The sequence below is a fragment of the Piliocolobus tephrosceles genome, chromosome 8 (genome assembly GCF_002776525.5).
Source record: "Piliocolobus tephrosceles isolate RC106 chromosome 8, ASM277652v3, whole genome shotgun sequence".
Taxonomy (NCBI): Eukaryota; Metazoa; Chordata; class Mammalia; order Primates; family Cercopithecidae; genus Piliocolobus; species Piliocolobus tephrosceles.
Genome location: NC_045441.1, coordinates 58,627,533 through 58,654,641, shown reverse-complemented (window position 1 = coordinate 58,654,641; position 27,109 = coordinate 58,627,533). Strand labels below are relative to the sequence as shown.

Below are 27,109 nucleotides of genomic sequence, written 5' to 3'. Positions count from 1 at the left end.
TATTCAATCTATTAAAAGCTCATGAATGATTCTCAGGTGAATTTTTATGATACAGTTTATGTAATAAAGCATCTTCAAAGCCATAACATAATTTTAAACTCATGCCTTTTTACTATGTCTTTTATTCTATGTTACACACCATTCCATACATATATTTTCCCAATCATTGTGCCCTTTGGAGGTTAGATTATAAACTATAGCAATTATGTAACTACATCAACAGTCAAGTCCCAGACATTCTAGGGATCTTCTATGGTAGCAATCTCTCATTTGTAGGGACAGATTCCTGTAGAACCTTGTAGGGATGTTACATTACAAAGACTGATATTGGGATAAACTCAGATTGGTGAAGACTGTTTCTAACTAGAAATTCTATGCATAAAAACTGCTAACAAGTGAAGCCTCCTGGAAGAACAAGATTCAGAACCCAAGATCCAAAAATCTAAAACAAGAGTAGGAAATCTCTAATTATTTTATGCCAACCTTGAGAGAAGCTGTAGTTTCCTGATGGTGGGGTGGAGTCACAGTCCTTTACCTCATAGGATTGTTGTAAGATTTAGATGAATTAACATGTATAAATCATTGGGACTAATTGATCCAACACAGAGTAAGTGCTATTTTAGTGTTAGCTATTATCATCCTCATCACATAATTAGAATATAGTTGAGCTGAATGACAGAAGCAAGGACATACCCAGTCTTTAATTTCTTTAATATTGCATATGTTTAAGCCGCTTCTTCCACCTAAATTATAAACTCTTTCACAATCAGTATTTCCTCCATTTATTATATTTCACCTACCTAGCCCAGTCCCATTGCAACAAGCATAAAAGAGGCTGAAGCATTTCAGTGAAAAGTTGTAAACAGTGCTTAAAGTGCTTTTTCAGACTTTACTTTAAAAATGAACTTTTAGATTTCTACAGAATTCTGAAGCCTTTATAAATGTATGAAGGACAGACTTCAGATTTCAAAATTCACTTTGAAATGTCAGAGGTATCGATCAACTTAAGTAGCTGTGCCCTGGCAGCTTCTGACATTCAAAAGAGAACTGCTGTGTTATCAATCAGGAGATTATGGGTTCAAATTCAGATTCAAAGCCAAATTCAAATTCTTGTATTCAACAAGAAATGTGCATTAGTTTAATATATCTTCCATAGCAAATCATCATCCATTTTACTGCTTAATATCCACTTATTATTTCATATTTGTGTAGGTCAAAAGTCCAGGTACAGAGTGGCTCAACTGGGTTCTCTGTTTCTCACAAGGCCTCTTGTAAGGCCCAAAGTAAAGTACCTGCTGGGCTGCACTCCTTACTGGAAGCTCTGGGGGAGCATGTTCTTCCACGCTCATGCAGGTCATTGACAGAATCCAGTTCTTATGTCTGTAGGGCTGAGGTACCTGTTTCCTTGCTGGTTGTCACCCAGAAGCTGCCCATAGCTCCTAGGGCCCTCTTTCTGGTGTTTGCACATGGGCTCCTACATCTTAGAGCCAGCAATGACACAATGACACCCTCTTAGGCTCAGAATTTCATTCACCTTGCCTTCTGCCATATTGCTTTGACTCCCACAAAAGCAAGTTCTCTCCTTTATTTTAAAAGCTCATATGATTAGACAGAGTCCACATGACAATCTAGGTCTGTAGCCTTAATTTTATCTGTAAAGCATCTTTTGCCCTGTAATGTAATATGTGCAGGACCAAGTGGGTATTCATGTTTGGGGGACCATTTTACCCATTACAGAATGACACAGATCCTGAAAAACTATCCCTCAACACCTCATTAGGGTCTTAAAGTCACTTGCTAATACAGCCTAGCTCTGGAACATGATTTACTTGCTATACAACCTTCACTAGATTATACCAAACTCTCCTTCCCTTTACAACTTTCTCCTGTTGTACCCCAAAGTCCCAACCAGTGCCCCAAATTCATCTCAAATTAACTCATTTATTTGCCTCCATTTTCACCCCGAGATGTCTCTCAAGTCTTACAATCTATCTAGAATGTTCTTTTCTTTCCCTTATCTAGACAAAGCCTGCATTCCAGCTTCTGCATGGAACTAACCTTAATTATCAAGACGTTCTTAACTTTTCTGATTTTTTACATCACATCAACATCACACAATGTGCATAATCTGGAAAATGTTTAATTTATACTTATGTTAATTTTTAAACAAAAATCACTTTTTTGTGGTTTTTGTAAATTTATAGTAATGTAGGTGTATTTCTGACATTCAGAAAATGAATAAAAGTAGATGAGGAAAAATCACCCCCAGTCCCAGTGTCTAAAGAGCTAATCCTAAATTCACTCACTGCATGTAACATGGTGCTAATTATTAGCTATGGGATATAAAAATTGATATATTAACCATATTATTTTATCTATTGTTAATAGATGGTTCATGCCAATAATGTTGGTTTTAAGAAAAGTATTGGTATCACAGAATTGCAGGCCAGAAGTAATAAAAAGGTCACCTACTTCAGTTCTATACTAGATGCCTTAATCCTCTACACAGAGTACAGAATATAAAATAATAAAACAACAAAACACACACTTCCATAGAACTTATTATGTACCTGGGCACCGTTCCAAATATTTTCCATGTATTCACTGACTTAATTTATATGCATAGTGCCTTTTGTATCTGACCTGTAGTAAACTGCATAGATAAGCTCTTGAGGAAGTTCCGTAATTTTTATGAAAATAATCTAGAATAAATTAAATTCATATATGCACACAGATCTCTTATATGTGTTTATAATTCCTTACCCAGCTACATAGCCTATTCAAACCTCTTTACAAATCACTGAAACCTGCTACTAATATTCCACTGAATCCACAGGTTCTTTTGTTTTAAAGAGCAAATTTTTGTTATACAACTAGAAGAGCCTAGTCATAGTTTTTTGGAAGGTTTTAATATCTATTTTTAAATCTGTCTTTTGCCCATTCAATTCTTAGAACCCCACGTGTGTTTGTCCTGACTCTCAATACACAGTTTAAGTAGATTAAGACTTAATCTACAGTTTCTTTAAGTAGATTAAGTCTTAATCTACTTAAAGAACTTTCCTACCTGTAGATGCTTTTTAAAAAGTTGAACTTTATTACTTGATATTTCTTCTAATCCAAATTCAAATTAAATTAAAATGGTGCTTTAATTTTTCATGCTTGGCATAGGATCTATTAAGTTTGAAAACTTGCTCTGCTATCTACTAAGATATAATATATTCTTATGCATAGTTTCATATTAGTATTATAGGTAAGAGGATATTAAATGAGATTTGTCCTGTGGTGTTAGCATTTTCACCGAAACCCAAAGTCAAGAACAATTGGTGAAAAGTGCTCAGACCTTCTAAAGATAGAGCTAGGTGCACCTCCACAGATTCCATTAGCCCTGAAGCAGCAAAATTCTATAAAATCATGTTGGCAACCCTCATCCCTTCACCCACTTCAAGGAATTATTAGGGAGACTTGAAGATTATTCAGGAGGGATCAACAAAGACTATTTATTTAAAGGGAGCTGCTGGAGTTCTACAAGGATAAATATTATACATACATACAGACTTCAAGTCAAATGACAGGGGTCTCAATCACTTGAATTCAATGGCATTTGTTCCCAAAGTTTAGGGACTGCTCTCATCTGTAAAATTACAAGAGTCCTGGCAAATGGGGCAGAAGAAGAGAGAAAAGCTATGCTGTGTTGGGATGGCCTCCATTTCCAGGGTTTGACAGGACAATAATGCCCTCGTGCTTCCTATGTGCCAGTAGAGAGTTGGATATAGGTCATTTTGGAAACAGGTCTCCCGAAAAGGTGGGGTGACCCCAATAGAAGAAAACTGTGAGAAGGAAGCCAGAGGCTGGAGGGACAGTCCTAAAGTTTCAGAAGAAGAGGAACTGCCAGGGCCATGGAATTATAATCCAGAGCTCTTTACACACAGGAATATCCACCAATGCACACAATGGCCCCATCCAGAACAAAAGAGATTTCTACAACTCTCACACAGAGAACCCTGAGGCCAGACTGTAACTGTAGCAGTCAAGAAAGACCTTTCTTGATACAGCCTCTCTTCCCACTAGCCTCGCAAACCCTGGCTGAGCCAGCAGCAGCACAGTGAAGCAGAGGAGGAGGCAGGGAAGAGAAAAAACAGAAAAATATGATGGGAAATGTCAACAAAACTAAACCAACCCTGGCCCTTTTCCCAGGTTCAGGTTGGGGGAAAGGAGACGCTTTGAAGTGGATGGGAGATTGAAGTTCAGATACTGGACTCAAATGAACTTTTAAATATCTGAAGAAATAGAGACTGCTCTGAGAAAGGTGAACAAAAGCTATGGATCTGCACAGATTCACCCAGGAGTGGGAATGAACCAGTCAGAACCTGTTTGAGGAAACTGGTAAAAAAGGGTAAATTTTTTCCTGCTTTTATCTTATTGAGACTAGTTCATTTAATGAACCATTTATATGTATATACTTGGTTTTATAATGAGAGTAGAAACATACAGGTACAAAAGCCATTTAGTTGTTTTTTCCCTCTTAACTTTATCCCATTTTCCTTGTTTTATGTCTGGGAATGTTTCTCTTACATCCTGAGCTGATGCTGCAGTAGGGGTTTAATCTCTCACAACTAGAATGTCAACCTAACTAAATTTCATTTAAACAATCTAGGTGAGGAAGCAGTGCCTGCTCATCTCCAATGCTGGGGTAATCTTAGGCAGTGTGAAATTCAAAATTTAGTGAAGAAGAAAAAGAGAATATTGCTTGAACATATACTTCTGACTTTAAGAGTGGTTCTATAACTTCCTCTTTTGGCTTAGGATTGGGAGGGACAGCAAATGTGAAAAACATGAATAAAATTATAGTCTACATTTTTGCCTGACACACCCTTTCTTCTCTCCTGCCCTCTAAACACAAATAGGGTTCTGGGGTCTCTGAGCAATTCTTTTAATTGCCATGGGTCTTCCTATTCTTATCCGTAATAGAAGGGAATTGGAGAAGATGATTTCTTTTTCTTTTGAGACATGGTCTGGCTCTGTCACCCAGGTTAGAGAGCAGTCGTATGAGCTCAGCTCACTGCTCCCTCTGCTTTCCCAGCTCAAGCCATCCTCCCTCAGCCTCCTGAATAGCTGGGACCACAGGTGCATGCTACCTCGCCGGGCTGATTTCTGTATTTTTCGTAGAGACAGGTTCTCACTTTGTTGCCAAGGCTGCTCTCAAATTCCTGGGCTCAAGTAATCTGCCTGCCTCAGCCACCCAAAGTGCTGGGATTACAAGCATGATCCACACTGCACCTGGTGAAGAAGATAATATCTAAAGCTGTCTTCCCTTCTATCCTTGTTCCAAATAAACCAACCACGATGTTCTCAAACTGAAGAATTCCAATTAACTATAATAATTCCTCATTTTAATTACTGAGGTACACTGCAGAACCTGTGGTGAGGAGATACAAAGTGGATATCTGTTCAGCTGAACCGAGATGAGTTCAATGAAACCAAGATAGCCAACAGGGTTTCCTGGGTTAACTAACGAACCTTATTCTCTCTTGCTATTCTAATGCATCCGACAAAGATGTTACTACACAAAGCTTCTTATGGCACATTCCAATCCTCTCAGGAGCCTCACTGGCTATTTCTGTCTACCACATAAAATCTTAACCTCTCCCTCTGCAATTCTAGACCTTAGACACTTCACTTTGCCCATCGGATACACGGATTCTTTATTACTGCCTTCTATGCATCACAGACTTCTGCTGAACAGAAATGATGGCCATTTCTCAAACATACCCCATCCTGGCTTCTTCACTCATGCTATTCTTTCTAATTAGATTGCTATTAACATTTCCTATTCATTCATACTATCCTTTATATTCAACATATCATTCAAGCCGTTCCCCCGTCTCCAGGGGACCTATTTTAAAACCCTAACTGAGCAAAATGACTTTTTACTTTGACCTCCACAGTACTTTGTATTCACAACAGAGAACCTTTATAGCTATTCACCTCTACATGGTAAGCTCCTTGCAGACATGGACCAAGCTGTATTTTTTTTTCTCTGAATTCATACAATGGAATCACAAAACCTGATAACCAGTCTGAATAAACTTCTAAACTGCTAAATCATTTAGCCATGTCTACCAGTATTTTATAATTTCTAATAGGTCAAAAATTAAAATGCTATTTAATATAATTCCAAGGGCACCATTTCATAAAATCCTTCAAATCAGGAGAGAATTCCACAATCATATTCCAAACCCAACCTTTTGAAATCTATTCAGTAAATATAAAATGTTTTAAGTGATGATAATGTGGAAAACTGTGTTTTCAACCCATACAGATATTATTTTTAATTAATATGGACTCTTAATTCAATATTTAAATAATAATACCTGTCTCAAATGCTTCATCTCCCCAATGCAATGGTAATACACCCTGTCATGTCAGACTGAAATGTGACAATGTATGACAAACAGTATCAGAATGCCTGTGCAAGGTAAGAACTCAACAAATATTAGCCCATTCTTAGCCCCTTACCCGTTTCTCACTTGGTCCAATGTAGTAATGCAGGCTAATGCATTAACAACTGCAAACAAGTCTCTTCAAAGGTTTCCCCATAAAGAAGTTCATCTCTGCGCTGTTCATAACAGCAAAAGAGTGAAAATAAAATCACAATGTTCAAAATAGAAGAAAATGATTTTAAATCTGTATAACGGGATACTACAGAATCACTAAATATGTTGTGGCCAGTGCTTTTGGCTCCCAGAACATATTAAATAAAAAGTATAGAACACCAAATAAGGTACTTAGGGTTTTTCTGCAAAAAAAAAAAAATTATTCTGTAAAAAAAAAAAAAAAGATACACACACACACACACACACGAAAAACAACCTAGCAAGTAATAATAATTTATTTCTGGGTCGTTTCATTATAGGCACTTTTCTAATCTGCATTTTAAAAAAATGATAAAGTCTCATATTCGAGTTAAACAATACAAATGTCAACTAGATAAAAAGGAAGCTGCAAAGCATAATCCACAGTACTGTTATCTCACTGTCAGACTTCTCATTTGACATTTATAAACATAGGAAATGAATTCACACTATTTCCACCCAGTATCCACATAAAATGTCATTATATTCTAATTTTTACAGCAATATAAAATAACAGAAACTAATTTAAAATTTGTCTTATTCCATCACCACCAAAAAATTCAAGTAATTTTCACTGTTTTATATGCCTCTTGGTTCTCCTCCATATATGGGCATACTATACAAAGCCAAAACACTGACTGAAGTATGTAAAACTTACATTTCATCTAAAGCAGCTATAAGAAGTTATATTTTAAATAAATGCACAAAGAAGAAGCCAAATATGAAACATTCATGGATCATCCTTTTAAAGTTCTGTCGGCTTCTTTCAGAGAGGATTTCACATTAACACTTCACAAACCCATGACTGTCAATATCCGCATTGAGAGTCGAATGGTATATTTCTATTTCTTGTCAATAAAAAGTCTATACTTTCCATGAATATTGCATATCAAAGTGATTTTCATCTCAGAAACACTCAAATATCATAATATACATGTATGCAAACACACAACCCTCTTTCCCTATTCCCAAGAGATTCATTGAGACATTTTGCACACTTACACCTTTCTGAACACATAAAGATAAATTTCCCCCTGCCCTGCATTGCTTCATTTCAATAGGCAATCCAGTATGTATCATGCTGCTTACCAAAACCAAACTCTCAGGACTAGAGTTAAAAATTAAGTTACCACACTATCTGGGTAGATTTTGATAGTTTCTTTGGAATTAGAGATGATGGCTTAGTAATTAATTTTAAAAAGTTGTGTGTGTGTGTGCACATGCAAACCTGTATATTATGGTATTTGGGGATCTATTACCAGGATGAAGATACGTAATAGACAGAACATATAAGAATTTTTTATTGACAAGCAATAGAAATATGCTATTCAGCGATCTATTCAGGTATTGACAGGTATAGGTTTGTGGAGTGTTACTCTGAGATCCTACTGAAGAAAACAGAAGGAGCTTTAACCAGCAGTCCATGTGGTCCTAGAGACTGACAGTCCATAGCCCAAGGCCCATTGGATGAGGACAGATTGAAACACAAGAAGAGAAGGTAGTATCAAGTACTATGGCTCCTTATAAACCACAGAAAAAAGTTGCTACCAGAATATACTGCAATTCCACTGGTGCTTCCTTAATGCTCCTTGGAACTAGATCCATCTTCTCTGGTCTCACTTGACACTTCCCCTCAAAACTCAATCTGCCTGGCCCTTCCCCAAATCATATAGTGCTGCTCTTAAGCCACTGGAAGAACTGGAGCCAGCCTAAGGATTCCGAGTAGGAATTTTATGTTCCCTACAAATAAGAAATATAGGTAACAAGATGTTCATGATCCTGTGGCAGCCAGAAAGAAGGCTTGTCATTCACTGGGGGTGTAACTTTTATTCTTGGAACAGACATGTCTGATCAGGCTGCGATAGTCTAAGGGAAGGGATTACCTACACTCCATTTCTGCATTCTCCAGGAAGAAAAAGGCAGATAGCCAGGAAAAAGGGTGAGTAGAAACCCATTTGTTTTGCATTTTTAGAAAAGCATATTTCTAAATATGATAGAAATTCATCACTCAATTGTGCTTATCACATACAGATGATCCTTGACTTATGATGGGGTTACATCCCAATAAACCCATCATAAATTAAAATGATTGTAAGTCAAAAATTTGTTTAATAAGCTACCTAAGCTACCAAACATCTTAGTTTAGGCTAACCTGCCTTAAACATGTTCAGAACGCTCACATCAGCCTATAGCTGGGCTAACTCATTTGGTAACAGAGAGCACCATGGAGTACCAGTTGTTTATCCTGGTGACCGTGTGGCTGACTGGGAGCCGCGGATCATGGCTGCTGCCCAGCATCTCGAGAGGGTATCCTACCATATATCGCTGGTCTAGGAAAAAATCAAAATTCAAAATTCGAAGTACAGTTTCTACCAAATGCATCTCATTTTTGTACCATCACAAAGTTGAAAAAGCGTTACATCAAACCATCTGTATTCAATGTGACAAATCCCCCCAACTTTCATGCAACTAAGATTACTCCCAGACCTTGCTAACTTGGCACACGATCTCTTAAACAAGTCTCTAAACTTCTCTTTTTAAAGATTCATCAAAACCCAAACCTCATGCTATTACTGAACCAGTATCAATTTAAAAGTTTCCAATCAAAGAAATTGTCAATGTTATTCAGATACTGAATAACAAATTCCTGTCCAAAATAACAATTCTTGTTCAAAGAGGAATTTCTCCAATATAGCAAACCCAAACTGTAGAGTCACCAAGAAGGACAAACTAAAGGAATCCTTGCCATTTTATAACCTCTCTGGACGAAGAAAGGCTATAGATATTGTGAAAGATACACCCTTCAAAGAAAATGACTGAAGTTTCAGGTGAAAGATGAGACAGGACTTGACTGGCAAGTAAGATTTTAGTCCAGTGGTATTTCTCAGAGGATGGATGACTTATACCTGAAGCCCTTATGAAAAGGAATTTAGAAAACACCATTAAATACATCCAAGGCAGAGATCCCACAATAAAGTTGGATGAACCAAAGAAAATAAGCCAGATCATAGAGAAGAACCACACAAACAGAAACATCTAAATGGATAAAAGTTATAAACTGGGTGACTTCTGACATGGAACACAAGGGTGTAAGAGTGGCAGTTATATGATCCAAGAGTATCAAGTGTTTTTCTCAACCCCATGGATCTCTCTTCCTAAATTCTGAATATCCAATTTGTAATTTTAATTTATCTCTTAAGATATAGCCATAAATTCACCCCCCCCGCCCCCCACCACCAGGTTAATATTTTATTCCAGACACTCAGACTGTCTTCTCTTTCATCATCCGTGTGATGGCTGACTTCATTGAATCTAGCAGCACAGAGGACACATCACATGCTCCCTGTCCCTTTATAAGGGCCTCCCACATTACCATCTAATCAAATAGGCATTTAATGTAAACGAGGCACAACTTAGCCTAACTCACATCACTTCAGGTGTTTGACAATTAGACTATGAACGAAAATCACAAATTTCATTCAAACCCAGATGAGATGTTTGTCTTTTCTATTTCTATAATTTCCAACATAAAAACTTAGCCTTAAAAAACAGAAACAACCTAATATGTTTTGTTCTGGTTGTTGATTTTAAGTATACATGAGATGGATGTCTAGAATACGTTTTTATCTCCTATTTAGGAATGTTCATGTTTCTATTTCCTGTCTTTGGATACTTCCCAAGTACTTCTCAGATCTTTTCAATGCTTCAAAGTTTAGCTGATTTCCTAAATTTACATCCTTAAGAACTGCGGCTTTGAAAGTAATACATAATTCACCAAAAAAATTTCCCCACATCTACTTTAGGTTTGAGTAAGCAGACCCCTGGATTGTAATATGAATATTTTAAACTTGTCTGATCAATTCTGAATACTCTATTTGTCACAAACACTGGAAGAATTCATGTTTAAAAATAAAACAATGCTCAGAACTTCAGGGGTGGAAACTGATGAGCTGTGTCACTCAAAGGTCCTTCTTGGCCTGCCAGCTTTATCAGACCAACAGAGACTCGCAGTCAATGAAAAGAGGTTTTCAAGTTAACAAAATGTGTAGCAACAAAGGATATTAGAAAGGAGGCTAAGGTGGTAAGTTAGAATGCAGAAAGTCACACTGCTTCCAGATAATTCCTAGAGTGTTTTTGTAGACTTTATGTAACGGAAAGGGTCTATTATAGCCACGTCCTTTTTCCTTAAGCTGAAAACTTCTTACAGAGTTTCACTGTTTAGGTTTTTGTATGTCTGACACTTGGAAAGATGGCTGTTTCCTGAAGACCACTAGAAACATGGCTGGAACATTTTAATCACTCATGCTTATGTACATTTAACAACCCTACATTTGACTGAATTATAAAGACATTCTTATTTCTACACATGCACTGTCTTCTCATGTTCCTTCAATATGAAAACTCATGTGTATCCTCTTCCAGAGTAAAATTTCAGGTAATATATTTTTAGATGACAGGACTTTTCCTCCTGATGAACCTAAGAGGGGACCAGGAAATAAACTATTGGGGTTAAAGAAATGAGAAATTTTCTAAGATAGTCACATGCAACAATCCCACATTTGAATAAAAATGGTGAATATACAAGAGGGCGCAGTTGACTGTACTGCTAGAAACCACTGTCCCATTCCAATACCCCCAAAACACAGACTCTCAAAGAGTACATTGGCAACTCTACATTATAGCTGTCACTTCTGCTTTCCTTTATCATGATTAGGGGTCACAGTAGACGAGAACTGTTCCTTGAGTGATGTATGTAAATATCTTTCTGCACACAATATCACCTAGGTAACAAAGTTTACACGCCATTGTCAACAGGAACAACTATGTTATGAAGAGGTGGACTCACCCCCGCTGCCCCCTAACAAATGCTTCTAGAATGAACAATGGAATTTTAGAACTTGAAGGAACTTATCAACTGTCTAGTCCAACCACTCAACTTGGTCACACTGTTGCAAGAAATAAGAATCAAGGTCCTTAATCTTAGTACCGGATATTTTCAATATTGCAGGCCGATTGCCCATCAATTGAAGAGATGAAATTTTCCTCTCTGCCGTTTATTTTCATTTCTAAATACCACTCCAGCATCTTCCCTCATTTTATTCAGTCTTTTAGCCTGGGGATTTTTCCAGTAAGATTATGTCAACTAAATCCCTAGTGAACACTTTGCTGTCCATCCCTTCCTTTTCAGAGGTTCTTTTGAATGTGACCTTCGTGGTATAAACCACTTAGTTATTTCCATTTCCTCTCACTGTCCTCTCGTCTCCCTACTGCCCTCTGCTATGGCTGTTCCCCAGACTCTATCTTCTACTTGGGTCTTCAATCTACAACTGCTCTGTGACTGGCTCCCGGAAGCTCCCTGAGCTTCAGACTCTTGTCTCCAGGTGTTTCCTGCGTATTTTCATGTTCCTATCTCCTCAAATGCAACATATCCCCCCAAATCACCTTCCTTACTGCATAATTTGCTCATCTTCCTAAGAATATAATCATGTCTCCAGTCATGCAAGTTCAGAACTTCAGTTATCTCAGTCTTACACCTTTACCTACTCATACTGATTTTTAAAAAATCAATTTATTTGTGTTCCTTTTTGAAGTCATCTTTCTTTTGGTTCCCAGAAAAACCACCATAAACTAGGTTTTCATCAGCCTCTAACCAATCTCCCTATCTTCAACTTATCTTCATTCTCGAACATCTATTTCATTGAATTAATCTGCTGTTCAAAAAAAATTTCATTTTTCTTAACCAGGACCTTCTTCTCTAACTCGGTGGGCCTACTTACATTTTTGCATTGTACTTTCTCATTCCTATGCTTGCCCACAATAAATTCCACAGCTAGAATACACATCCTCCTAATTATCATCTCCAAATCCTGACTGCTTTCAATGGTGGTTCAAGTCCAGTGTCTGCAGTGAAGCTTTCTGTTATGGTCCTTGAATTTACAATTTTACTTATTCACCACCTTTCTTTGTGCACAATTTCCAATTACTTTATATATCAGCTTTCTGAATGTATCTGTCTTATCTTCTTGGTATGGCTATAGGAACCAAATCATATATGCCTTTATCACTTCTGAAACTATCCCAATAACTGTATTACATTATTTATTATATATATTTAAACGAGGCATAGTAGTTAGGAGAATATTGGAGATAAAAATTCTGAGTTCTGCCTCTTGTTCTTTCTTGCTGAGTGAACTTAGGCAAGCTGCTCAAACTCTGTAAGCTTTCATATCTATAAAATAGACGTAATAACACCTACTTCATAGTGCTGTTGTATAGTACAGCTTAGCAGAATGTGTATGTATGTGTGTGTACACACAAACACACAACGTTTAACACAGTTTCTGGCCCATAGTGAATGCTTTTTAAACAGATGGCTAATTATAATTCTGCACACCATAGGCACTCCTTTTTGGTCAATAAACTGAAAAGGTCTAAATATGTTTTCATAATATGCTGTCAGGATTCCATTTCATGTTTTTTACACCATTGATTATCATATTGATATAGTTAGGCTTTGAGTCCCCAACCAGATCTCATCTTGGATTGTAATCCCCAGGTGTTTAGGGAGAGACCTGGGGGGAAGTGATTGGATTATGGGGGCAGTTTCCCATGCTGTTCTCATGATAGTGAGTGAGTTCTCACAAGATCTGATGGTTTTATAAGTGTGTGACACTTCCTCCTACACACTCTCACTCTGTCTCTCTCCTGCTGCCATGCAAGATGCACCTGGTTCCCCTTCCACCATGATTGTAAGTTTCCTGAGGCCTCCCCAGCCATGTGGAACTGTAAGTCAATTAAACCTCTTTCCTTTATAAATTACCCAGTCTCAGGTAGTTCTTTAAAGCAGTGTGAGAACAAATGAACACACATGTTTAATAAAAAATTACTTTTCTAAGCTACATTCCAGAAGAGTAGGAAAGATACTTTCAATCTTCAAGCTGTGCCCAGTTGACAAGACCTAGTGTATAAAACTCTGTACAGACCAGTTTCATCCATACACATAACCCAATCAACCACGATTTTCAGCAATTACCATTTTAATAATGGAGTTAAAGCAGAACTAAATCATTTTTTGGGAAGGCTAGAAAAGTTTCCAAATAGCCAAGTCAATAGGTACAGGTTTGGTGACATAGGATTGCTAGCGCCTGTCAAAAACTGAAACTCAAGGATTAGTGACCACAGTCAGCTTTTCCTATGAAGAAAGCCATGAACTTTCCTTCAACCAACAAGGCTATAACAAAGTCTAATCAATAGCTTTAAAAAACACAATGGAAATGTTGCAATATGGTACATTAAAAACTAGCGACCTGGCCTTTTTTGGCTGAAGTAATTATTTTTTTCCCCTAATGAAAGAGTCTTTTCTCCTTTGTGCAGCAGGTCACAACTTTCCTAGGTTAACTCATACTGTATTTAAAATATCAGATGCTACACCTCCACCTCCACAAAGGTTGCAGGAAATTTTCCACCAGAAATACCTATGATCTCGCAAAGGCAGGCTCCACCCACATATAGAAAGTCAAAGCCACTGTCTCCCTTTGCCTTGCCTCATACCTCCCACAATGATGAGCAGCCACAGGGAAAATCTCTCTCTACACCATCAGCCAAACAACTTTCCTTCTAGGACCCCAGCTTCATTATTTCTGCACCCCTAGGCAGGAAAATCGCAAGGTCTTACCGCAGATGTTAGACGCACAAGAATTTCATCACTGCTTTCTTCAGAGTCTTCAATTTTCTGATGAGACCTTTGGGAAAAAAAAGAACAAATTACTTTTCAGTTTTGGTTGCTCAAATTTATCTATCAAGTTAGGAGGAATAAAGGGCAAACAATGTAATTGTTATTATATTAGCGAAAGTACTAATGCTTTAACAAAGGTTGTGTCAGTAACGCTATAGGAACATAATCCTCTTGCAGGCCAAATGTTCTCACAAAATCAATGAGCAAGAACCTCTTTACAATGTACCAATTGAATCCTGAGGATGGAGTATTACTCACCCCATGATACAGCAGAATAACCCTGACATGCCAGTTTTACATATATGGGCTTGCACAGAAGGTAGATGAAAATAAAAGGTGGTTAAGTGCTGAAATTCCCTCTAAACCTAAATGAAATCCAGATTTTGAAAATATGAAATGTGAACTTTCCACTAAAATTGAGTTGTAGCCAAAACAAACTTACTATAAAATGGTATCATTATAGGCCTAATACCACCATGGGAATTATGAGGAATACAAAAACGCAGAAGTTTTGTATAGCTTTGTATTTGCTTTCTTAAGAGATTACCGCCCAACTAAGAAGCTAAGAATATTATGCACATGTTAAATAACTAATGCGATGTGTAACAATGTAAGATCAGTTTGTTTGTTTGTTTGGGGAAAATGATCTTTTTAACTTAATTCATGAAAAAAGGCTTCACCAAATGTATACTCTAACAGACAAAATTATCTACTTCTTAAGAACAATCTTATATACTACATTTTTTCCTAGTTTGGTCAAAGAAAAAAACTGATCAATACAACTGAATATATAAAATTGTCTCCAAGATCTATTTCCATAAGCAATCCCTTTCAATATATGCTGTGGACGGGGGGACTGGAGGTAACTGCCCTGCAGAGCAGCAATATCAGCATCACAGTCCAGTGATTGATTTCAATCTCAGTAACTACAGTGTGTCAGCTGGAATGCCAGCCTTATGGGCCAAGAGGGCTTCTCCCAGCTCACAGGACAGCTAAGAAGCAGGTCCTTGAGAAGGGAAAAGCCAGTTGGATCAATTCTGGCATTGCCTTCTTGTTTCTGTAAATGTTATTAAACCATTTTCCAGAAAGAAAATCCCACCCTTCAAATCACAGCAATGCATTACAAACCACTGCCTTTACAAAAATCGCAAGATACAGGTATGAAGCAGTGCTGATACTGTCAAATAACTTAAGCACTCATGCAGCAAAGTGTATGAGATGCTTGCTAACAATCCGCTCAATAAAAACTGTGGGAACTGAGCATTATAACTTGGGATCGTTTTTTCAAAAAGGTTACCTGGATGATGAGTATTTCGAATAAGCTTTATTATTAAGATTCTCTATTCACAAGGCTTCTGTAGTTATACTGAGAAGAGACTGGAAACGCTTTATAATCTCAACCACCAAACCAGATTTATATGATTAAACTGAGGCTACTTAACAGACAGGAAATTAAAAACCAAAGGCACTAAAGGCAAGAGAACCAAACAAGGGCTTCTGCTGCTTTGTCTGTGTCTGTAGTGATGCATGGGCTGGTCGTGCCTTTTCATGTTTCTCAGACCCCAACAGATACCTGAAGTATTAGTTAACGGGCATGAGGTATTTTGCACTAGCACAGATTCTCTCATGCATCTGCTTTCAACAAGCTGCTAAAAGGAACTCAAAATTCCAAGAGAAGCTCTTGTGTACGAGACTGATAATGGCTATCTCATAACTAATGGTTGAGCTGCTGCTATTTTAGTGGCAAATAATTTAGTCCCTGTTCCGAAGCAAAACTGTCTTTCATTGATCTTTCAGAACAAATGATGCCTTAGCAAAAACATTTCTTAAGGAAATATGTGTAAGAGGGACAGAGTGATGATCTCCCAAGAGCTGTCCCACAGCCCATATCCCATTGTTATCACCTCAATCACCAAGATTTAAGCCCAGAACTCCCAAGTATTTCTCTAGCTTCTGGCTCTCCCCTGAGCTTGCCTTATTTTTCCATCTGCCTTCAGAGTGGCTCTATGTGGCAATTCCAGGAACTTTATTTTCACCCACGTGGGGACCTTACAGGCTAACTCAACCTAACTCACACTGAACTCCTCTCTTACCTCCTGCCCTCAGCTCTCCCCTTGGAATTACAGGCCCTGTTCACCCTAGAGCCATTCCTTCCCTCCTCACTCTGGCCTTTGGGAAGTCACCAGATCCTCTCACTTCCCTTCCTTCCCTTCCAAGCCTCTTTGACAGTCTAGGCTTTGCTTGAACAAATTATTTACAAATTATTTTACTTTGCTTGAACAAATTATTTGTTCAACTTTGCTTGAACAAATTATTTTAACTACCGTCTAACAAGCTTGTCTCTGGCTTCTCTTCTTGTACCCAGATACCTACAGACACCAGGACCACCTTTCTAAAACCCAGATCTGGTCCTGCTCTTCTCCAGACTCCAAACCTACAGGGATTTTCTTCACTGCCCACTGAGGGCTCTAGAATTCGGAAATGCTCTTCCTTCCCTGCTAACATGCCCCATGCCCCACTGCACCAGCAGGCACCTGTACCTCACCTGGTGTAAAGGAAGGTCATAAGGGCAGGACTGGTAGTAACAGGCAATAGTGGAAGAGCCTGAAAAGGGGGAAAGAAGAGAGAAGGCAACACTCGGCTACTCTCCTTTCTGTCACCACTACGGTCACTTTTTAACTTAAACCCCCTCCTCAGCTCTAGGCCAAATTGCCCAAAAATACCAGATTCTCTTTTCTCCAGCAAATATATCTTTTACAAAATTTAAACACATTCTGTTTTAATGTACATAAATACTTTTCAGTGCAACCCAGGAAAGACAAAGTTCTCACTTACCTGATCAAAATAAATAAGGAAACAGATGCAGCAGGGGAAAAGCAAGTGTAATACTTGCATGTTTTCCATTATTACTAAAGGGGGCTGTGCTGCTCAGTGAATGAGAGAGAGAGAGAGAAGCTGTGGGTCTAGTTTGTCAGTGATTAGAGAAAGAAAATAAAGAAACTCCTACTGGAATCAGCAGGTAATGACAGTGACAAGTGACATAAGACAGAAAGAGAAGAGAAATGGGTGGCCCCTGGAAGAAAGATCTCTCCCTGAGGGTTTATGCCAACAGATGCTCTCCTTTAGGAATTCCCTGGGTTACCTTTCAAGGTCTCTGCTTACCAGTACCCCAAGCCAGACCTGGTAATTCTCCAGGGGAGAGTGCTGAGTCCTGGTGCTCTAGGCAGACGTCTCTGTAAGTTCAAGAGATCTGCAATATCTAAGGGTGTCATTGTGAGGATGCAGAGATGACAAAAACCTATGGTCCTCCACCCTCATCCCTCTAACCATCAAACTGGATGCATTATCATTATGCCCACTTCCACCTGAAAGGAAAATAACAAAAAGCCCTGCCCTTCCTATAGTCCTCCTCACCTGAATTGATGGCAACTCCATCCTTCCAATTGGAAGCCATCCTTGAACCCCTTTCTCTCATACTCTGCCTTGTATCCACCCTGAAATCCTATTGGCTCTTCAAGACATATCTCTCACCTGACCACGTCTCACCACCTCCATCACTACCACTGTGGTCCCAGCCACAGTATCTCTCACCTGGACCCAGGAGCCAGCGCAGTCTTGCTAAAATGTAAGTTAGTTCATGTCCCTCTACTCAAAATCCTTGAATGACTTCCCATCTCACTTAGCATAAAGCCAAAATATTTTCATACTTAAAAATATACAATTAACAAAGACATATTCAAGGTGTGCAACATGATTATTTGTGATTACACTGTGATGATTAGCATAATCAAATTTATTACATACTCATCACCATTCATGCTGTATATTAGACCTCCAGAACTTGCTCAATTTATAAATCAAAGTTTGTATGCTTTGATCAACATCTCCCCATTTTCCCCACCCATGATGTCTATATTCTGGACAAGTATGTTTTGCTTAATAAAGCAAATTCCTATGAAAAAAGAAATGGGATGGTAGAAGAATGAGAACTAGATTTTTCTTGAGATCTTTGATATCATGAATACAAACACTGTTCACCTTCTCAAGAGAAGATAATTTTTCATAGCATCTGGCTACTAGTTATGCTTATAGAAAAAAGTACTAAATGGGAATTATGAATGTGAAAGGTTTCATTAAGAGTCCAGAGTGTATAGTTATACTTTAAACTGAATGAAATTAGATTTTTCACATTTGATTTTGAGGATTTGAGTATTAATGTTTAATATTTAATTAGATGGTTCAATTTCAAATGCTAATATAATCAGGCTTAGATGTCCAATTTTTGCAAAATTCCTGTACTACTCTTAAATACAAATGTGCTCTGATAAAGATAAGCAATCTGTTCCCACACCTGGAATAAGCCTTGTCTATAAACAATGGAAATTTTGAAGGACTTAGTGTTTCCTTGGGAGAAGAGGTAATGAGTAATCACAAAGACTAGGACTAGCTGATTTCATAACACTGTTTACAAAAACAGTTTAAAGTAATAAGTGGACATTTTGTTCACTTACAATGCCAATACAAATCTTATGCCAAGTTCCATCACAAACATTTTTTGAAAAATACTGACAACAACAACAAAAGTTTGTTTACCCACACGGTATTTCCTCCTCTCCAAGTGTCAAGAGGATCTAACTAGGAAAAGTTAAGTTAGGAGTACAAAGGGTAGGCTTTGGACATCAGAATAGCAGACGTGAACTTAAGTTCTCTGGCCAGAGAGTGTGAATCCATCACCATTTCAGAAACTAAGGAGGCCAAGGGATGTCTCATGTTGCTAATAAACATCAGGTAGTAAGAAAAAAACAGGCAGGATAAGGAGAACAAAGGAGGCAGAAGTGAGGGCGGTGGTGGAGGTGCTCTTTTGTACAGGATGGAAGAGGAGACAGGGACCTGAATTTTGGGAACCACCACTGCGAGACCATATTAAGTACATGACTGGGTGAGGGTACATCCAAAGTGAAAGCAGAAAAATAAGAGAAGTCCAAGACTGACCTCTACTGTGTTTAGAGGTCACTGCTTCAAAATGTAGGTTTCATTATTTAGGGACAGCCAGACCGAATAATCTGAGGCAAACAGATCAGGAGATGACTGGCATTAAAAAGACAGTTTTTTTTTACTCACAGTTCCCAAGAAGAGGGGGAATGACACACAAGGAGGGGCCACACAGGGAGAAAGAACCTTTATTATGCTTTCCCCAGAATAGAATAGGTGAGGGTGAGGCAGGGTAAACAGGCTAAGGATGGACTGTTTGATTAACTTCAGCAGGACCAAAAGCATAGGGACTGCCCCTAGTTGTTTGGTACCTGGAGTTCGGGTGATTAGGGCAGGTGAAAAGCAGCCCAGAAGGTGAAAGCCCAATAAAAAAAGTGGTTATGTTATGAGCTCTGGAATGGCTGGCTTACCTATGAAAGGTATGCTCCCAGCAAAGCTAGCAGGTAAGTTCTCTACTATCTCTAGGAATGGACTATTCCTGGGATGGGCAGTCTCTCCAGGGTCAGCAAGGCCCCAGATGTCAACACACTGAAACACAGTTAATACAATCAGGAAAAGGAAGAATTAGCAAAGAAGCCTTAAAAGCAGCAGCTAGTGAGACAGAAGAGCCAAGAGATGTTATCCCAGAGGCCAACTGGAAAAACTGCTTCCAGAAGGACATGATCAATTGTGCCAAATGCTGCTGTCATGTCAAGTAAGATGAGGACTGAAAAATCAACATTTTGGCATTTGGCAACATGGAAGACTTTTGTAATCTTGACAAGGTTGCCTTCAGTGGAGTGGTACTGTTGAAAGCCTGAATGGAGTAGATTCAGAAAAGAATAGAAGAGGTAGAGAAAGTAACCATTAACATCTTTTGAAGAGTTTTGCTGTAAAAGGGAACAGAGACATTGTACAGCAGCTAGAGGGAGATATAGGGAAATATCAACACATGCTGAAAAGAACAATCCAGTAGAGGAAAAAGCTGATAAAGCAGGAAAAAAAAGAGACTTCAGAAATGAGATCCTTGAGTAGGGGTGCAGAGATGGGATCAGTGCACAATGTGAGGAAACTGACCTTAAATAAGAAGGTGGATCATGCATCCATTTTGATCAGGAGCAAAGATAGAGTCCACCAATATAGATGCAGGCAGGTTAACAGATTTGGTAAATAAAACATGAGAAAGATAGTTTTTAAAATGTTCCTCTCAATGAAATAAAAAGCAAGGAAAAAGAAGTAAGAGGGGAGCAATTGTGATACAGTTTTCTAGGAGACTGAATATGCCAAGAAATGAACAGGACCATGCAGCAGCATTGAAGACCCACTCAAGATTAAAGGCCATGAATATAAAATGAGACTGATCATCCTTGGACTCCTTAACAAACCACCTCTTCCATCTACCTTTAAAATCTAACAGAACAAGATGCTAGACAACCATGGCGAGTGATGTCTGAAGAGAAAGGAAGTATTGATCCTGTGATTTTTCTATGTATATAACTATGTCATCTGCAAAGAGAGATGGCTTTATGTTTTCCTCCAAATATATGCCTTTTATTTCTTTTTCTTGACTTTTTGCATTGGATGGAGTGGATGAGGTGTACTAAGAGAAGATATATTAGCCTTGTTCTGAGTCCTAGTAGGAAAGCATTTAGTCTCTTACCATTAAGTATGATGCAAGCTATGGGTTTTGCATAAAGTCTTATCAGATTGAGGAAGTTCTCTTACATTTCTATTTTTCTGAGAATTTTTATCATGAAGGTTTAAATTTTCTCAAATTCTTTCTCTGCATCTATGAAATTTATTATATAATTTGTCTATTTTCAGCCTTTGAATATGGTGAATTATATCGAACAATTTTTGAGTGCTGAGCCTTCCTTGCATTCCTGGGGTAAACTCCCCTTTTTCATAATGTATTTATAATTTTTATGCATGAGAAAGATTGTGTCTATACTAATGAGTCACATTGTTCTGTATTTTTTTTTTTTTTCTTTTTGAGACGGAGTTTCACTCTTGCTGCCCAGGCTGGAGTGCAATGGCGCGACCTTGGCTAACCGCAACATCCGCCACCCCAGTTCAAGCAATTCTCCTGCCTCAGCTCCTGAGTAGCTGGGATTACAGGCACACGCCACCATGCCCAGCTAATTTTTTTGTATTTTAGTAGAGACGGGGCTTCTCCATGTTGGTCAGTCTGGTCTCGAACTTCTGACCTCACGTGATCCGCCTACCTTGGCCTCCCAAAGTGCAGGGATTACAGGCATGAGTTACCGCGCCCGGCCTTGTTGTTTTTTTTCTCTGAAATTTGTCATGACAGTGCTGGCCTCATAAAACGAATGTGAAACAGTCACTCCTCTTCAATTTTCTGAGAGACTGTATAGAAATGACATAATTTGTCTATGGCCATACAACCCTGATGGTGCCAGATCTTGTCCCATCTCAGAGGCTAAGCAGGATTGGGCCTGGTTTGTACTTGGATGGGAGAAATGACATAACTTATTTTTTAAACGTTTACTTAAATCTATCAGTAAACTTATGTAAGCCCATTGTTTCCTTGTTTGAAGTGTATCAACTACAAATTCAATTACTTTAGTATACATAATTCTATTCAGATTCTTCTTGAAGGACCATAGGTAGTTAATATCTTTCAAAGAATTTGTCCATTCCACCTAAGTTTTCAAATTAATGATCATATAGTTGCTCATAATATGCATTTGTTAGCTTTCAAATGTAACTCTGCAGTGATATTCCTTCTTTTATTCTTGATATTGGCAATTTGTCTTTTTGTTTTCTTCAACACTGTGGTTAGAGATTTTGCACTTTTTTTTTTTCAAAGAACCAACTTCATTTCATTTTTTTTTTTAATTTCTTTTCACTTACATTGATTTTTGTTATCTTTATTAATTCTTCCTTTCTGTTTGTTTTGGGTTTAGTTTGTTTTTCTTTGGCTAGCTTTCTGAGGTGGAAGCCCTGATCATTGATCTAAGACATTTACTCTTTCCTAATATAAGCATTAAAAGCTATCGATTTTCCTCTAAGTATTGCTTTAGCTGCATCCCATAATTTTGAGCATGTTATGTTTTAATATACATTCTATACTAAATATTCCTTATTTCCTTTGGGACTTCCTCCTTCACCCATGAGTTACTTCAGAGTATGATGATTTCCAAATAGTAGGAGATTTTACAAATATCATTTTGCCTTTAAATATATTATTGCATATGCCTCTTTATCCTTCCCCAGTCACCTTTTGTTATAATCATAATATGTATTACATCTACATACACTGAAAAGCTTGCCAAATGTTTCCTTTCAATAGTCATATATATTTTAAAGAAATTAAAATAAAAATGCCTTTGATTTTTATCTAAATATCTACCACTTATGTAGCTTTTCCTTTATTCCTGAATTTCCTATTTTCCCTCTGATATTGTTTCTATTCAACCTGAAAATTTTCCTTTAGATTTCTTTTAGAAAAGGTAAGCTAGCAACAAATACTGTTAGTTTTCCTTCATCTGAGAATGTCTATTTCACCTCCATTTTTAAAAACTATTTTCACTGTAGAGGATTGACAGTTCTTTTCTCCCCACCCGCCAATCCCCCACACACCTTGAAGACTTTCTTCCACTATCTTCTGGCCTCCATGGTTTCTAACATAAAACCTCTAATTATTTGAATCATTATTCCTCCTGTAGATAATGTGTCATTTTACTCTAGCTACTTCCAAGGTATTTTCATTATTTGTTTCTTGTTTTTAAGTATCTAGCAGTGTGTCTCTCTGAGTGCTCCTGTTTGGTGTTCACTGGATCTCTTGAATCTACAGATTTGTCTCTCACTGAATTTGGGAAGCTTTTGGCCATTATTTCTTTAAAAGTTTTTTTCTGCACCAATCTCTTTGTCCTCTCCTGAGATGCCAACATGTGTTAGACTTTGCTACACTGTCCACCAAATCCCTGAGACTATTCATCTTTTTCAATGTTTATTTTTTTTTTCTTGTCCTGCACACTGGATAATTTATAATGATCTGTCTTCAGGTCACCTCTATTTTGCTATTGAACCAATTCAACAAATTTTTAACTTCAGGTATATTTTTCAGTTCTAAAACTACATTTCTTTTTTTTATTTTTTATTTTCTATTTCTTGACTAAGAACTTCTCTCTATTCATTTGAAATTTGTTTACTTAATGGGGCATAGTTAAAATAGTTGTTATCAAGTCTTTAATAATTAATTCCAATATCTGAGTCATCTCAGGGTTGACATTAATTGTTTTTCCTTTGACAAATGGTCATATTTTTCTGATTATTTTGTGTCAAGTAATTCTGTATTATATCCTGGCCATTTTGAACATAATGCTATACAGCCTCAATGACTCCAGCTGCAGTTCAGTTTTCAATGCCTTTTCTATGGTACCTTGGGTCTGTCCCACAGATGTCCATCTCAGGAAACTCACATTTGTATAGTTCATACACAAAATTAATGAAGTCCTTCCCCAGGTTTCTCCTCTCCTGGATTCCCCTATACTCTCAGACTAGCCGCGGCTTCTCTGCCCAGCTCTGACCAAAACCAAGCAGTTTCTCCTTGTCTATTATCTGCCTGCACTGCCACCACCACAGAGCTCGGAACCTGGGACAAACCTGTAAGAAAAAAGGAGAATCAAGACAAGGATTTCTCCACCCACCCCACCCCATCACACTCTTCAAAACTACAGGGGCTCATTTTCCTGATTCTTCTTGCCAGAAATATGAGGTTTCTACTATAGATTTTGACAACTGGGCCACCACTGATCTCCCATTCTACAGCTGGGGTCTGCCTTTAAGGCAAAGCTGTGAAATAAAATAAACGAAAAGGGAAAACTCACACCAGTGTAGGCCACTTCTCCAAAGTTTCACTTCGTTCCATAATCTGCCTGCTTTTATTTACTTTTGAGAGGCCTCGGGTAGTTATTGTCTGTATTTTATCTAGAGGTTTCAGCTGTAATCAATACAAGAGATAGGCTCTAGTAGACTTGCTCCATCTTGGCCTGAACCTGTAGCTCCATCAATAGATTATTCTCTCCAAGACTCTTCAGTGGAATTCATTATTATCTTGCCATAGTTAATGTCTCATAAACAAGAGGCCAAAAAGTCAAGGTTTTCAGGGAAAGAATTAAGAGTAGATAGGCTGAAACTATGCATGTCAGTTCTATTCTTAAATGTAATAAGATAATGAAAATGTAGAAAACACAAAAGACAGGAATAACCTACAACAAAAACTAATTTTCAAAAGTTGTGAAGAGCTGAATATTCCACACAGTAATTACAGATTTTTTTATAAATTTAGAAATTAACTGTATGAAATATTTTCATTTCTCAGGAAATAATTTTGGTTTTTTTCCCACAGCTTCAGAATCTTCATGATAAGCTCCTAGGTATCACTTGTGGCACCCGACTTCTCAGCTTGTTATCTGTATGAACTGAGCTCAACCCCTGTTAGTCACTGAAGGCCTTACATTATTTACATATCGTCATATCCCTCACAGGGCCAAACACGAAAGCTTAAGATCAGTAGATGCCTGGTGAGTAAGTCACTCCACAGAGTGCAGGTGACAAGTGGTTGTCTTTTCCCAAACCCTCTGCTCCCTCTTCCTCTTCCTCACCTAAACATTAAGAGAAGCAGATTCCACGATCTTGTAAATCCCTTGTAGATACCAATATGTATGAAGCTAAATTTGTGAACTTTTCAGAAGTGTCAGCCAAGTGGCAACAGGCAGCATGTTTGGTAAAATCTTTTTATCACAGTAATATTAGCCAGTCAGGATGGAGAGGCGGTTGTTTCAGCAGAAGCCATGAGGCTTAACAGGGTACATGTGGGAGCCACAGCCAGACCCAGACCGCTGGCCATGTACCCAGAGGCTACCTTGAGAAACAGGGAGAAATACAGAGACTGGGCTCTTTTACTAAAAGACACTAAAAAGTTAACTAGAGAGACTTTTTAAATTCCTATATTAGAATAACTTTACTAAAGGGTGCTTCTTCCCCCCACTCTTTTTTTTTATTGGCCATTCTGCAGGATGGCGGTTCACGTAGACAAACATCAGATCACTTAGAGAAAAACAAAGAAGCTACATTTTCTTTCCATATTTGAGTGTAATATGAGTTAAATTTTAGCAGTCCTCTGTCTTAATCACAGCATAAATATTAACTATTGTGTAAGTGGTAAGATACAGTTTCATGCATTCAAGCTTCACAGACTGTCTATTCAAAGCCCTACCTACTCCCACCCCTGGCAAGCTGGGAGATGCTATAACCACAGCTGAATTGAAATAGTCAAGCTGCCTCACAGCCTAAAAGCCCAAACAAGGTAGTGTTAGAAGCATCTTTCCAGTCCCAGGGGAATTATTAGGCTGCCTTTTCCTACACTGTTATTTCATCATTCCTCACCAATTCTTCCCTGACTCTCTGCTTAAAATAAAAGAGCTAGAAACAGTACATTCTGGATAACTTGATTTGGCTCTCTGTTGGAAGGAGATACCATAACTGTTCTTTTTTCCCCCAGAGATAGTACCCTTGACAACCGATTCAGTCACTTTTTTTTCTAATTATCTATTCGGTTTGGGTATAAAAGTTATTTTGTATAAAATTCTGTTTCTTCAAACTAGCTTTAAAACCTTGCAACAGTTTCATTTCCCCTCCTGCTTTAAAGATTCTTTCTTAAATGAGAAAAATCCCCTTTACTATTTTTAGAAATGCATTTATATGGAACAAAATTGTGTTTACTTAGAGACATTAAATGGTTTCCTTGCATTATTTTGAAGACACTTAGAAGACAGCAAATTAGAGGGGACTAATGTAGATAGGCTAACACAGGTAGGTATCAGTAGCCTTTAAATGTCAAAAAGGTTATTAAAAGGAACACAAAATAGGGTTTTCACAAATGAATGGACAATGTAAGAATCAAGAGGGCACTTGAATAAACTGGATAGAAACAAAGCATCATAGAACTAAGAATGACATGGAAGCATGGATTTTTTTTTTAATATAAAATGCAAGAGCAGTAAGTTACCGAAAGCAGTAATAACATGGACTGGAGACATCACGGAAGTTTTGTGGTCAAGGCAGGACTTGGGCTTCCCCTTGAGGGTTGGGTAGAATTTGACTGGGAAAAGGCAAGAAGAGCAGAGGAAAGAGTAAGAGTATCACACTGGCCTGAGGAAGTAAAGAGGTGTGGGCTACGGGTGAAAAGAATGGGATAGGATCATGCATGTGCAACCACAGAAAGTATTGTAGCAATGCAACTGAATGAGGACAATGTCCATGCACATCTTTTCTCTGATCATAGTTTATTCTAAGTCTAGATAAGCCAAAGCTTAGCTCTCCAAAATTAGGCCAAAAACATTCTACCATAACATAAAAGTTGGCTTATGATTGTAGTATTGAAAAAAAGAAAAGGTATATACTGTCTCTCTCTAGAAGAGACCTACAATGGTTCAATAATTTTATCTTTATGCATTTACTACTTTAGAACAGACAGGTCCGTAGGTTCCCCCAATGACAATGTTTCTGTACAAGTCAGTTACTACTCCCAAATGCACACACTGACACCAACAGAAAAAACTTGCTGATAAACATGGCATGCTATATAGCACTTCTCATCTCCAGAGCCTAAGATTTGTGTTTACAGTGATCAGTATGACAAAAGACTGCAAGTAATCTGGAGTTACTATTAGGAAGAAAATTTAAAAATTTTTCATTTTTAGAAATTAGAGTATACCCAGGATTTCTCTACAACAAGGTCATT

The 27,109-nt window shown here is 37.9% G+C and overlaps 1 protein-coding gene across 1 annotated transcript in view; it reads right to left on the bottom strand.

Annotated features, from left to right (window-relative positions):
* Positions 1–27,109, bottom strand: part of RAPGEF5 (Rap guanine nucleotide exchange factor 5) — a 236,100-nt gene that overhangs the window by 156,384 nt on the left and 52,607 nt on the right. Inside the window, exon 6 of the mRNA XM_023216015.2 lies at positions 14,308–14,374. Within this exon, the coding sequence (XP_023071783.2) occupies positions 14,308–14,374 (67 nt within the window). The remainder of the gene's footprint in view (positions 1–14,307; positions 14,375–27,109) is intronic.